The sequence below is a fragment of the Bison bison genome, unplaced genomic scaffold (assembly GCF_000754665.1).
Source record: "Bison bison bison isolate TAMUID 2011002044 unplaced genomic scaffold, Bison_UMD1.0 scf7180017864041, whole genome shotgun sequence".
NCBI lineage: Eukaryota > Metazoa > Chordata > Mammalia > Artiodactyla > Bovidae > Bison > Bison bison.
The window spans coordinates 3,604,615-3,618,732 of record NW_011494613.1 but is presented as its reverse complement, the minus strand read 5'-3'; the positions used below and the strand labels follow the sequence as shown (position 1 = coordinate 3,618,732).

Genomic DNA, 14,118 nt, shown 5'->3' with positions numbered 1-14,118 from the left:
GGAATAATTAGGTAAATGGATGGAGTGTGGGGGCAACCAGGTTTGTCACTAACTATTGGGAGTTTAAAGATTAAGCAGGGGACGAGGTTAGAACGATCCATGTGGTCGTGAATTAGAGGTGGAGACATCAGTATGAACTCATGAATAGCTTAAGTTAGACAAAGATGGTTACATATAGAAATATCACACTATGTGCATTTATTAAATTTATTATGTATATTAAAATATGTGTATTTATAGGAAGGAGTTATAATACAGACATGTATTTGTGTGAGCTGAGAAGGCCTAGAAGCAACAGAGACCTGGGGGCAACAAGCACATTCAAAGGCCAGATCTTAGTTTCTAATTACATTCTCCAATTAAGGGACCTGAGACTTCCTGTAGAAATGGCTGATTCTGTGGCCTGGCACAGGAAATAAGCAAGATGAGCCTGGAACATCTGCACTGCCAGTAATTAAGTGTTAAAAAAAAATTCCACAGTGATAGGGTCTGTCAAAGGGACACAGGAGACAATTGAAGGAGCTCTCAATGACCAAAGCTCAACAGTCTTAGCAAAATAATAATAAATAGTATTAGAGTATAACTAGGGCTTCCCAGGTGGGTCAGCAGTGAAGAATCTGCCTGCAATGGAGGAGACTTAGGAGATACCGGTTCAGTCCTTGAGTGGAGAAGATCCCCTGCAGAATGGCATGGTAACCCAACTCCAGCATTCTTGCCTGGTGAATCCCATGAACAGAGGAGCCTGGTGGGCTACAATCCATAAGGTTGCAAAGGGTCAGACATGACCGAAATGACTGACCACAACTCAAAGTATAAACATCTATGAGTCTTACTGATATAAGCAAGTGATTGAATAAATAAATGGGAAGAAGAGATATCCTGTCCAGGTGAATTCAAATTAGTTTTTATAGATAATCTGCCCTCAAGGAGATGGAGCGTGGCTCTTCGTTTCTTCATTGGGCTATATATAGCAACTTCTTTCCAGACTACAGTATGGAAAGGGAGCAAAAAAGAAAAACTTCACAGTGAAGCATTCTGGCAGACACTGCCTCAGCCGGACAATTAAGGTCAACATCAACAATGGTAAGTCATCACATTGGTAATATGTACTCTGGATATGATAGGATGAAAATGGCACCTCAGTGGTCTTCCTCCCAAAATCACATAACACACAATCAAATCAAAAAGAACATCATGTGAGACTTTGCTAGTGGTCCAGTGGTTAAGAATCACCTTGCAGTGCAGGGGATGCTGGCTGAGGAACTAAGATCGCACATGCCACAGAGCAATTAAGTCCGTACGATATCACTGAGACCAGAGGCAGCCAAATAAAATAATAGATATTTGGGGAACAGTCTACAAAATATCTGACAGTACTCCCCCAAACTGTCAAGGTCATCAAAACAAGGAAGTCCCAGAAACTATCACAGCTGAGAGAAGCCTAAGGACACATGGCAACTACATGAAATGTGGTTATCCACTTCTATCCTAGAACAGAAAAAGGACATTACCTTAAACTAAGGAAATCCAAATGAAGCATGGATCTTAATTAATCATAAAGTATAAATATACTTTATGGTTATTTGGTTCATTGGTGTGAACAAATGTATCATACAGCTGTCAGATGTACTGGGAGTTTTCTAGGGCTATTGTAGCAAATTACCAGTGGATGGCTTAAAACAACAGAAATTAATTCTCTGAGTTCTGGAAACAAGAAGCCCAAAATCAAAATGTTGGGAGGGCCATGCTCCCTCTGAATGCTATAGAGAATTCTGCCTTGCCCCTTCCAGGCTTCTAGTGGTTGCCAGCCACCCCTGGCATTCCTTGGCTTCCAGCGGCATTGCTCCAATTTGCTTCTATCAGCTCATGGCGTTCTTCCCTGTGTGTCTATGTGTTCACAGGGTTTTCTCCTCTTATAAGGACAGTCATATTGAATTTAGATATGTAGAGCTTACCCTAAATCCAAGATGATCTCATTCCAAGATTCTTAATTACATCTGCAAAGACTCTATTTCCAAGTAAGGTCACATTCATGGGTTAGGATCTGGATATATCTTTTGGGTATGGAGAGGGAAATGGCAACCCACTCCAGCATTCTTGCCTGGAGAATTCCATGGACAGAGAAGCCTGGTGGGCTATGGTCTATGGTGTCACAGAGAGTCAGACACAACTGAGCAACTGAGCACATATCTTTTGGGGACCACTATTTACCCATCATTATTGTATTAATATAATAGGGGGAACAGAGTGGGAAATCTCCAGACTGTCTTTGTAATTTTTCTGGAAGTCTAAAACTGTTCTAAAAAATAGAGTCTACTATCAATAAAATAATAATAACAAAACAAACAATAAAAGAAAAAAATGTTTAAATAGTTGGAAGTGAAAAAATTAATCAGGCATTCATGACAAGATTTGAAGAATTGTGAGTTTTTTTAATTATAGCTGTTTGAGTCCATGGTATTCCTGGTAATTATGTTTTCTGTAACTTTCACTAACTCTGAGCAATACTTAATTGGACCAAACATTTTCCCCAACAAGATTTGTGGCTTCCCTGGTAGCTCAGGTGGTAAAGAATTTACCTGCAATACAGGAGACCACAGTCCAATCCCTGGGTCAGGAAAATCCCCTGGAAAAGGGAATGGTTACCCACTCCAGTATTCTTGCCTGGAGAATTCCATGGACAGAGGAGACTGGCAAGCTACAGTCCGTTGCATCACAAAGAACTGGACATAACTGAGCGACTAAGCACGCACACACGCATGAAATCTTAACAGAATTCCTTGGTGGCTCAGCAGTGAAGACTCTGCCTGCAATGGGTTAGGAAGATCCCCTGGAGGAGGATATGGCAACCCACTCTAGTACTCTTGCCTAGAGAACCCTGTGGACAGAGAAGCTTGCTAGGCTGCAGTCCATAGGGTTGCACAGAGTCAGACACGTCTGAAGCGACTCAGCAGCAGCAGCACGAAACCTTAACAGCCACGATCTCCTGGAGCATGGCTGTTACACAGACTTTTAGAGTAATATCCAAAGACCCAAACACCGTAAATAAAAATTCACAATTATAAGCTGATACTGAGTCTTCACCACTTTTATTTCTCAACTAGATCACATTTCTTCTCTACCAACAGAGTATTTATTTAGAGAAAGGTAGATTTTTTCAGATGCTATGTTCATTCGTGTACCATAGAAATTCAAAATTGTTTCCATCTCATTCATCCTCTGTTTTGGTGGACACACTGCATCCCTTTATACTGCATAGACCTAGAGTCAGGAATTCCTTGATAAAAGATGAAAAAACTCTTCCAAAATCAGTTGAAAATTCTTCTTCCAAAGATCACCTAGAAATTAAGATTTCAGATATTCAAATGATATGTCACATACAATGTGGTAAACCTTTCCTTGTAGTAGATAGACTTTCAGCAGCTTGAGCATCTAGAATAAAATTATTTCCCTAGAAGAAAGTAATATACAAGCTTCTAAATGTGAAGACAGAAAAATCTATCATTAAACAGCACTATTTTGTTCTCAAGGAAAAGCACCTATGCACTTTCAGGAGAGATATGTCAAATTAAACTAGCAAAGAAACACTCATCATGGTGTACCAGTTTCCCCAACAATCCTCAGAACTTTCTAAGAGAAAATCAGGAAAACAGAAGCAGCCAGATCGGTGGCTGTTAGAACTTGACTGCAGAGCAAACTGAATTACTAACTATAATTTAGTAATTATGGAGCAGGGTTTCCCTGGTAGCTCAGATCGTAAATAATCTGCCTATAGTTTAGGAGACCCAGGTTCAGTCCCTGGGTTGGGAAGATCTCCTGGAGACAGGAATGGCAACCCACTTCAATATGCTAATCTGGAGAATTCCATGGACAGAGGAGCCCGGTGGGCTACAGTCCATGGGGTCGCAAAGAGTCAGACATGACTTAGTGACTAACATACATACACACACACAACTATAAAGCAAGCTAGGTTAATTAGTTTAACAGCACCTGCACAGCCCCTAAGGTTACTATGTATATTACAACCCAATGTAATAACCATGTTCATACTAAAGATCCAATAGTTTCAGATTTCAAATGCAACAAACATTTTTAGCTGTACAAATGGTCATTTATTACACGTTCTTTTTAACTAAGTTTAATTTTTTAGCACTGGTCCAACAACCATAATTTTTATTAAATTTTTAAGCTAAGTATAAATTCACATGCAGTTTTAAGAAATAACACAGAGACTATCTTTTACCCAGTTTACCTCAAAGGTAACATCTTGCAGAACTGTGGTACAGAATCACAAACAAAATATTGACATTGATATAGTTAAGATATAGAACATTTTCATCACCATAAGTGATCTCATGTTGTCTTTTATAAACACACTCCACTCATTCCCACCCACTCCAATCCTGAAACCCTGGAAAACCCGAATCTGTTCGGCATTTCTGTACTTTTGTCATTTCCTGAACGTTATATAAGAATATCATCCAGTATGTAAGGTTTTGGAATTGGTTTTTTCCAGCATAATTCTCTGAAGATTTATCCTTATAGTTTACGTATTCATTCTGCAACATGCTTAATAGTATTGATGGTTGCATGTTTATTTTGAGTTTTTAACTGTCAAACTATTTCAGGGGTCTGAGAAGGGAGTTTTGTATGCCTTTCCTTAACATTATAGAGCTATTCAAATTATCTATTAATATTTCATATTGAGTGAGTTGTGGTAGTTTGTGTTTTTTGAGGAACTGCTCTATTTTGTCTAAGTTGTCAAATTTATGTGTGTAGAGTTGTTTATTCTGTTCATGGGGTTCTTGAGGCAAGAATACTGGAATTGCTTATATAAATTGCTTATATTAACAACTGGATTTGCTTATAGTATTGCCTTACTAGTCTTTTGATGTCTGCAGGGTCTGCAGTGATATCTATTTCATTTCTAATACTGGTAATTTGTGTCTTTTCTGTTTCGTGTCAGTTTTGTAGAGATCAATTTTTTGTAAGAACTATTTTGTCTCAGTGATTTTTCTCTATTGTTTTCAACTTCAGTGATTTCTGTTCTTCCTTATTCTTTTCCACCTCTCACTTTTGGTTTATTTGGCTCTTCTTTCTCTAGGTTCTTGCTTAAATTATTGATTTGAGACTTCTCCTTTTTAATTGGAAGCATTTAGTGTTACAATTTTTCCTCTTGGCATTATCTCTGTTCCACAAATTATGATACGTTATATTTTCAATTTAATTCAGTTTAATTGGTTTTCAAAGTACTTTTTAAATCCCTTGATACACCCTCTTTAACCCATGAATTAATTATACCTGTATTGTTTAGATTCCAACAGTTTGGAGATATTTCTGTTATCTATGCTATTGATATCTAGTTTGATTTCATTATGGATTTATCTTGGTATATCTTCTGCAGGAACTCAAAAAGAGTAAGTATTCTGCTCTGATTTGGTGTAGTGTTCTGTACATTTCAATTAGATCCTGTTAGTTGAGAGTCATTGATTTTTCTGTATCCCTGCTGATTTTCTAGGTTCCACCAACTATTTAGAGAGGAGCATTGAAGTCTCCAATTGTAATTGTGAATTCCCTATTTCTGCTTTCAGTTCACCAGCTTTTGCTTTACATGTTTTACAATTCTGCTATTTTGTGCACACGCTTTTTAAGACTACTATGTCTTCCTGGCGGGTTGACATTTTTGTCATAATGTAATCTCCTTCTCTGTCTCTTGCAACTGTCTTTGCTGAGAGGTCTACTTTATCTGATATTAACATAGTCACTCCTACTTCTCTTTGATTAATGTTTGTATGACTTATCTGTTTTATTCTTTTACTTGCAGCCTCTCTAAATCATTATATATGAAGTCGGTTACTTGCGGATAGTAAATAGTTGGGTCATTTCTTTTAATCCACTCTGCATTCCCTGTCACTTAATTGGTGTGTTTAGACCAATAATATATTTAAGTTAGGGATTTCATCTGTCATTTCATTTTTGTTTTCTGCTTGTTCTCTCTGGTTCCTCTTGTTTCTCTGTTTTCTTTTCCCTGCTTTCCTTTTACATGGACGTATTTTAGAATTCCACTTTTATTTATCTGTGGTGTTTATGAATACGCCTCATAGATTTTTAGTCTTGCTCTAGGTGTTACATTATATAAACATAACTTATCAAAGTCTACTGATGTCTGCACTTTACCAGTTCAAGGGTGTGTAAACCTACTTCTTTTATGTCTCCTTTCTTCATTTATAATGCAGTTGTCTTAAACATTTCCTCTCTATACATTTAATGGTATGGTAATTTTTGCTTCAACCGACAGACATCATTTAGAAAACTCAAAACGAGGAGGAAAATTCTTTATTGCATTTACTCACATTTTTGCTTTACTTGTTTTTGTTCCTTCTAGATATTCCAAGATTTCATCTTTCATCATTTAAGAACATCCTGCAGGCTTTCTTTCAGGGTAAGTCTGTTGGGTGACGAATTCTCTTACTTTCCTGTCATCTGGAAATGTCTGGATTCCCCTTCATTCTTGAAGGATATCTTCTCTGGATATACAGGACTCAGGGCATACCGTTCTTTCCTTTCAGCATTTGAAAAATGTTCTGCCACTTACTTCTGGCCTCCATGGTTTCTGATGAGAAATCCATTATCACTCCAACTGTTTTTCTCCTGTAGGTAGCATATGGTTTCTCTCTTGCTGCTTTCAAGATTCTTTTCTTTGTCATTAGTTTTCAGAAGTTTGACTATTAAGTGACTTGGTTCATATTTCTTTAGACTTTTCCTGCTTGGAGTTTGCTCAGCTTCCTAATATGCAGGTTTAAGTCTCACTAAAATGGGGAAGTTTCCAGTCATTATTTCTTCCTAAACATTTTCAGTCACCCCTCTTCTTTTTCTTCTCCTTCCAGGACTGTGATAACACAAATGTTAGATCTTTTACTTTAGTCCCACAATTAACAGACTCCTGAGGATCTGTTAATTTTTTTTTTCCTTTAGTCTATTTCTCTTGGTTGCTCAGACTGGATAAATTCTACTATTTTATCTTCAACTTCACTTCCTATCTCCTCCATTCTACTTTTGAGCCCATCTGCCAAGCATTTTACTTTGGTTATTATATTTTTTGAATTCTAAAATGTCTTCAGTTTCTTTACTAAGTATCTTCAATGTTTTTTACTAAGACCTTCTATTTCCTTTCTAAATCTTCTTATTTTTAAAAAATTTTTTCAAGTGTGTTCATGATTATCACTGAAGCATTTTTAGAATGATGGCTTTAAAATCATTGTCAGACAATTCTAACATTTCTATCATCTAAATGATAGCATCTATTGGTTACCTTCTTATATTCAGTTTGAGACTTTCCTAGTTCTTGGGATGGATTAGCAATTTTCTATTGAAATTCGGATACTTTGCTATGAGATTCTGGATCTTATTTAAACCTTCTGTTCCAGCTGACACTCTGCTGGGCCTCCTCTGATACCATCGCCGTGGGGAGAGAGAGAAGTGGCTCATTACTACTAGGTGGGGATGCAAGTCCAGGATCCCCATGCGGTATCAACTGACACCATAGAAGGGAAACCTCATGACCATTCTACCAAAACGAAAGTCCCAGCCCCACACGGCCTTCTTCAACACCACCCTGTCAGAGGTGTGACAGTGCCTTCTCGTATTCTGTGGCACAGTGGTAAAGAATCTGTCTGCCAATGCAGGAGATCCAACAGACGCTGGTTCAATCTCTGGGTTGCGAAGATTCCCTGGAGAAGGGAATGGCAACCCACTCCAGTATTCTTGCCTGGAGAATCCCAAGGACAGAGGAGACTGGCAGGCTACAGTCCCTGGGGTCCCAAAGAGTCAGATACAACTGAGCACACACATTACATACTTTGTAAAAGTCTAGTTTTCCTACAAGGCCTTTGCTGGTAGAAGTGAGGGAAGGACCAGGGCCACCATTTTTTCTGTGATGTTTGGCTAGGGTAGCTATTGTTTAAAAATTGTGTCGTGCTAGGCTGCCCCTTTCCTGGTTCTTTGGCTAAAAAGAGTAGGCTTTGTTTGGACTTCTTTGTGTCTTTACCTAATTTTCTTTCCAGGTTACCAGGTTTTTTTTTAACTTGAAATTATAAAAAGGATTTATCAAAGGATATACGAGGCAGAAAAGGAAACTCAAGGAACTAACTTGCCACCGTGTCATTTCTTGGATCCCGAAGTTCCTAGTTAGAGTCTCAGTCTCTGCACCTTTCAGATCTGTCCTGTTTGTAACACCCAGGTTTTTACTTGTACTTCGCAGGAAGAATAGGAAAAAGAACTTCCACTGCATCATTCACAGCAGTGGAAGTCTCACAACTAAGTTTCAAGAAACCACCTCTTGTATGTGTATTAAGTTGCTTCAGTCATGTCCGACTCTTTGCAACCCCATGGACTGTAGTCTACCAGGCTCCTCTGTCCATCGGATTCTCCAGGCAAGAATACTGGAATGGGCTGCCATTTCCTCCTCCAGAAAGTGAAAGTGAAGTCTCTCAGTCATGTCCGACTCTTTGCGACCCCATGGACTGCAGCCTACCAGGCTTCTCCATAAGGATCTTCCCAACCTAGAACTCAAACCCAGGTCTCTTATGTCTCCTGCATTGGCAGGCAGGTTCTTTACCAACTGTGCCACCTAGGAAGCATATTATCAAACAAGAATATCCATAATTATGTTTAAAGGCTATTAAAATAATCTCTCCTTTTTCAACCACATATCTGCATGAAGCCAGAATTTTCCTCATACAGTTCAGTCAAAACAACTTATCACAAAATTGAATGCAGAAGCAAGCATAAGAATCCAGCTGTCATCCATTAAGCCAAGCATTAGAGATTTGCAAAAAGTACAACTCCAGTTTTACACTACTTCTTTGTTTTAAAAAATATAATTATTTTTCATAAAAAATATAGCATGTTAACATATATTATTTTAGTAGTGTTATTTTTCATTTAGAAAATAAACACTTTAGCATTTTCCCAGTTTTAACTTCCAACATTGCAAATCTCAACAGATACAAGCCACATAAATAATTATTGAAGTCCTCAATAATTTTTAAGAACATAAAAAAGGTCCTGAAACCAAAAAGTTTGAGAGCCTATGAGATAGAGAAAACTAACATTAAAGGAAGCTCTTACTTCCTCTCCCAAGAGTTGTAACTGTGGTTTGTGAGCATTCGGGCCAGTTCCTGGTATCAGTTCAGGCAGTATCCCTGCTCTTGTTGGAACGACAGCAACATATTCTTGACTGACATCCATAACAGGAGCTCCGTGCAGTATTCTACAGTGTGAAAAAAATTTTTTTAAGTCATTGATAAAGCAACAGGTATTTACTCTCATTTTATATCTCTATGAAATAAACACACTGACATTTGATATCTACACTAAATGAGACTTCACTGGTGGCTCAGCTGGTAAAGAATCCACCTGCCAATGCAGAAGACACAAGAGATGCAGGTTCGATTCCTGGGTCAGGAAGATCCCCTGGAGAAGAGAATGGCTACCCACTCCAGTATTTTTGCCTGGAGAATTCCATGGACAGAGGAGCCTGGCAGGCTGCAGTCCATGAGGTCACAATCAGTCGGACACAACTGAGTGCACGAGCGTGCATGCATCTATGCTAAATAGATACCGTGCCGAAGGCAGATAATTCAAAATGGGGAATAGCTCAGAAATAATTTATGTTTGCTTCTGAATGTATTTTAGTAGTAACCTTTGGGTGGTTTTGTTTTACAATATAGTAATAATAAATTACTCTATGAAAGTCTCATTACAACAGAGGTAAAAAGTTTCCTACCTTCTGATTCCTAACCTGCTCCCCACTCCAAGCTCATGGGAAATGGTTTCATTTCTTAGCCCAAGGCAAGCCATCACCCTAAGCAGAACTGCCTGCTTACATTAAGGTTTTTCTTTCTTGATTCATATCTCGCCAGGATGAACAAAAAACAGTTATGGCAGTAGGTCTTTACTTCTGGGCTACCAACTCTATATAGGGCTTCCTGAGTGGCTCAGAATGTCTTCCCTGTAGCTCAAAAGGTAAAGAATCTGCCTGCCAATGCAGGAAATGTGGGCTCGATCCTTGGGTTGGGAAGATCCCCTGGAGAAATAAATGGCAATCCCCTCCAGTAATCTTGCCTGGAGAATCCTATGGACAGAGGAGGCTGGTAGACTACAGTCCATGGGGTCGCAAAAGTGTCAGGCACAACTTAGCAACTTAACAACAACTAACTATATATACATAAGAAGAATATACATAGGAGGTTTAAAATTTATCAACAAAAGCCTGAATTAAACCAAGAGATGAGGTAAATCAAAATCTGAAGGCAAAATGTGTCATTAATGACTGACTTACAGATGGCTTGAAATAACATTTTTGTATTATAACACTGTACAAAATGTATAAAGTGGAACTACACTGACTATAGCCATATTTCAGTTTCACTTGAAAGTGGAGCCTATGTTCCCTCGAACGTTTTGGTATACCATTACCTGAACAGACAATCGCTTTAGAGCCACCAAATGTGAAAACAAAGCACACACATCTCAAACTGCCTGCACATAACAATATGCTGAAATCCTCAGAGTCTATCATGTCAAACCAGCTCTTAAAAATCAGGCCCACCCAAAGCTAGGCTGGAGAAGACAGGGCTTTGCCAAAATAGGTTCATGGGGAAAAAAAGCTTCCTACCTCACCCAGTTAAATATCTGAATTCAAAGAGAAGGTAAAGCTCAACTCCCAGCACACTGTCATTTGACATCCAATCCAATATGCTTTCCCAAACTGCTGAGGATGGAGAGGTGACGACTCTCCTGCAGCCAGTGTCTGAGATGTGTCTTAAGATCTACTAACCAGATGCACCCACATGCAATCTAGAAGGCTATCATGTTCCCGCTGCAAGCAGTCGTGGCAACACTGAGTTCTGTAGCAGCCTTCCCGTTACATCTTTTGTGGGTAGGCTTTTTTGCCAGTGAATGTTTCAACAGACATGGCATATCTCCAGAGTCAAAAGCTGTGGCAGGAGAGGCCACACGACCTCTGAGTCTCAGCTAAAGTGGTATGTTGCCAAGGTTGGCCTCCAGCTTTCCCACCTTCCTGACTCTGCCAGAAGGAGCAGCAGGCATGGAAGCCAGTTAAATGTGCTATATGAGTTATCTCTGGAAAGTCCAGCCTGCATAGAGCCCATTCTTCCAATCTTTCCATTGATTTTACAAGCATCGTATTCCCATTACCAGATTCCTTTATGCTTAAAATAGTTAAAAATGTTTCTGTTTTCTGCAACTGGATCCTCACTGATATATCCAGCAAAAACAAAAGAGCGGGATATTGCATTGTCTAGAATAACGAGCCAAGAGAGTACATACATGAAGATTAGGGAGGAGAGGGGTGACTTACGAAGCTACCTTGAGGCACTGCTATATCTTTATCTGGCCCTAAGCCAAAGCTTTTGACTGTGTGGACCACAACTCTTCTGGAAAATTCTTAAAGAGATGGGAATACCAGACTACCTGACCTGCCTCTTAAGAAATCCGTACGCAGTTAGAACTGGACATGGAACAACAGACTGGTTCCAAACCGGGAAACCAGTACATCAAGGCTGTATATTGTCACCCTGCTTATTTAACTTATATGCAGAGTATACCATGAGAAATCCTGGGCTGGATGAAGCACAAGCTGGAATCAAGATTGCGGGAGAAATGTCAATAACCTCAGATATGCAGATGACACCACCCTTATGGCAGAAAGTGAAGAGGAACTAAAGAGCCCCTTGATAAAAGTGAAAGAGGAGAGTGAAAAAGTTGGCTTAAAGCTCAACATTCAGAAAACTAAGATCATGGCATCTGTTCCCATCACTTCATGGGAAATAGATGGGGAAACAGCGGAAACAGTGACAGACTTTATTTTGGGGGGCTCCAAAATCACTCCAGATGGTGAATGCAGCCATGAAATTAAAAGATGCTTGCTCTTTGGAAGAAAAGTTATGACCAACCAAGACAGCATATTAAAAAGCAGAGATTATTAGTTTGCCAACAAAGGTCCAACTAGTCAAAGCTATGGTTTTTCCAGTAGTCAATGTACGGATGTGAGAGTTGGACTATAAAGAAAGCTGAGCACAGAAGAATTGATGCTTTTGAACTGTGGTTTGGAGAAGACTCTTGAGAGTCCCTTGGACAGCAAGGAGGTCCAACCAGTCCATCCTAAAGGAAATCAGTCCTGAGTATTCATTGGAAGGACAGATGCTAAAGTTGAAACTCAAATACTTTGGCCTCCTGATGCAAAGAACTGACTCATTTGAAAAGACCCTGATGCTGGGAAAGATTGAAGGCAGGAGAAGAAGAGGATGAGATGGTTGGATGGCATCACTGACTGAATGGACATGAGTGTGAGTAAACTCCGGGAGTTGGTGATGGACAGGGAGGCCTGGCGTGCTGCAGTGCATGTGATCACAAACAGTAGGGCACAACTGAGCGACTGAACTGAACTGAAGCCAATAACAAAGTGGTCAGGATCATTTATATATTACTGTCTTTTCATATCCCAAATGTGCCTCAAAAGAAAAAGAAAAAAAAGAAATTCTGGTTGGTTGGAAGCAAAGTGAAAGAGGTCATCGGACATTTTAGACTGCATAGCTAGTTCTGGTAGATATGAACTGCGGATCTTAGTGGAAAGGGTACCCAAGGTTAGCAACTATTCCTGCCTGACAAAAATGAATCATCTGCTTTGAAATTTTTGTCCAAATTTTCCCTGCTTCCTTCTGAATTTCCAGAGAAAAGAACCCGTCTTTTCGAGAGATTCCCCCCTTTGGAGATCACCAATATCTCAGTGGTTCAGACTGAAAATCTCTTCATCTCCAACCTCTCCCTCAGTAATCACTAGTCCTGACTCTTCTCCCTCCAGTGTCTCTCCACCCTATTGCATTCTTCTCTCAACTGAGTCCTGTGATAACATCTTTGCTGTCCCTCACTTCCAAACTTTCCCTCCTCTAATCCATGCTACAGACTGGTACCAAAGTTACTGTCAGTTACCCTCTTCCAAATACTTTAATGACTACACACACACACACAAGCTCCTGGCCTGGCCGTTAGGGTCCTCCACACCTGGGCATCACCTACTTCACCAATTCTACTTCCCTCCCCAGTACCCAGCCCCATCTTTCGCTGCGCAAAAGATGCTCTAGATTTCTCCAGGTGTTGCAGGAGAGACAGGGAAACTGAACTACAATAACTACAATACAATGCGGCTCTGGAAACACTGACAATAAGACTTAGGTCTCCACTACTCCATGGGGCCTTTACGAACGTCCCTCTGCCCAGCAAAAACTCGTCTTTGCCTCCCTAGTTTCCCGGTGCATTTGATCTGCAATTTCATTATAGAATCTGCTGCATTTTGTTCTGTGCGTTTTTCACAGCAGATTACACGCTAGTTGGGGTGGGGGAAGACTGATTCTTATTCATTTCCTGTCTCCCAGGAATACAGTAGATACTGAATACACATTGTTTAACACTGTGCTTGAAAAATCCCACAGCCAAAGCCAGTCCAGACCGTGTCCTGAGAAAGTGAGAATAATGGGTTGGCATGATGTACTACACTGATCCTCAAGGTGTATTCCCTAATCAGCATCATTAGCACCACATAGGAACTTGTTAGAACTTAAAATTCTTGAGTCCCATCAAAAGGTCTGTGGAGAAGCCCAGCCTTCTGTGTTTTAACCAGCCCTATAGTTAATTCTGACGCACGATAAAGTCTGCGAAGCACTGATGCACTGCAGTCTTTCCCAACAGTCTGATGATAAGAATATTCTGGAGAAATGTCTATTTAGTTCTTTGGCCCATTTTTTGATTGGGTCATTTATTTTTCTGGAATTGAGCTGTAGGAGTTGCTTGTATATTTTTGAGATTAGTTGTTTGTCAGTTGCTTCATTTGCTATTATTTTCTCCCATTCTGAAGGCTGTCTTTTCACCTTGCTTATAGTTTCCTTTGTTGTGCAGAAGCTTTTAAGTTTAGATGGCTAACAAACACATGAAAAGATGCTCAACATCACTCATTATCAGAGAAATGCAAATCAAAACCACTATGAGGTACCATTTCACACCAGTCAGAATGGCTGCGATCCAAAGTCTACAAGCAAT

General features: G+C 39.7%; 1 protein-coding gene across 1 annotated transcript in view; it reads right to left on the bottom strand.

Annotated features, from left to right (window-relative positions):
• Positions 1 to 14,118, bottom strand: part of LOC104985275 — a 72,623-nt gene that overhangs the window by 37,178 nt on the left and 21,327 nt on the right. The window contains exon 4 of the mRNA XM_010835353.1: positions 9,130 to 9,271. Coding sequence (XP_010833655.1) covers positions 9,130 to 9,271 — 142 coding nt within the window. The remainder of the gene's footprint in view (positions 1 to 9,129; positions 9,272 to 14,118) is intronic.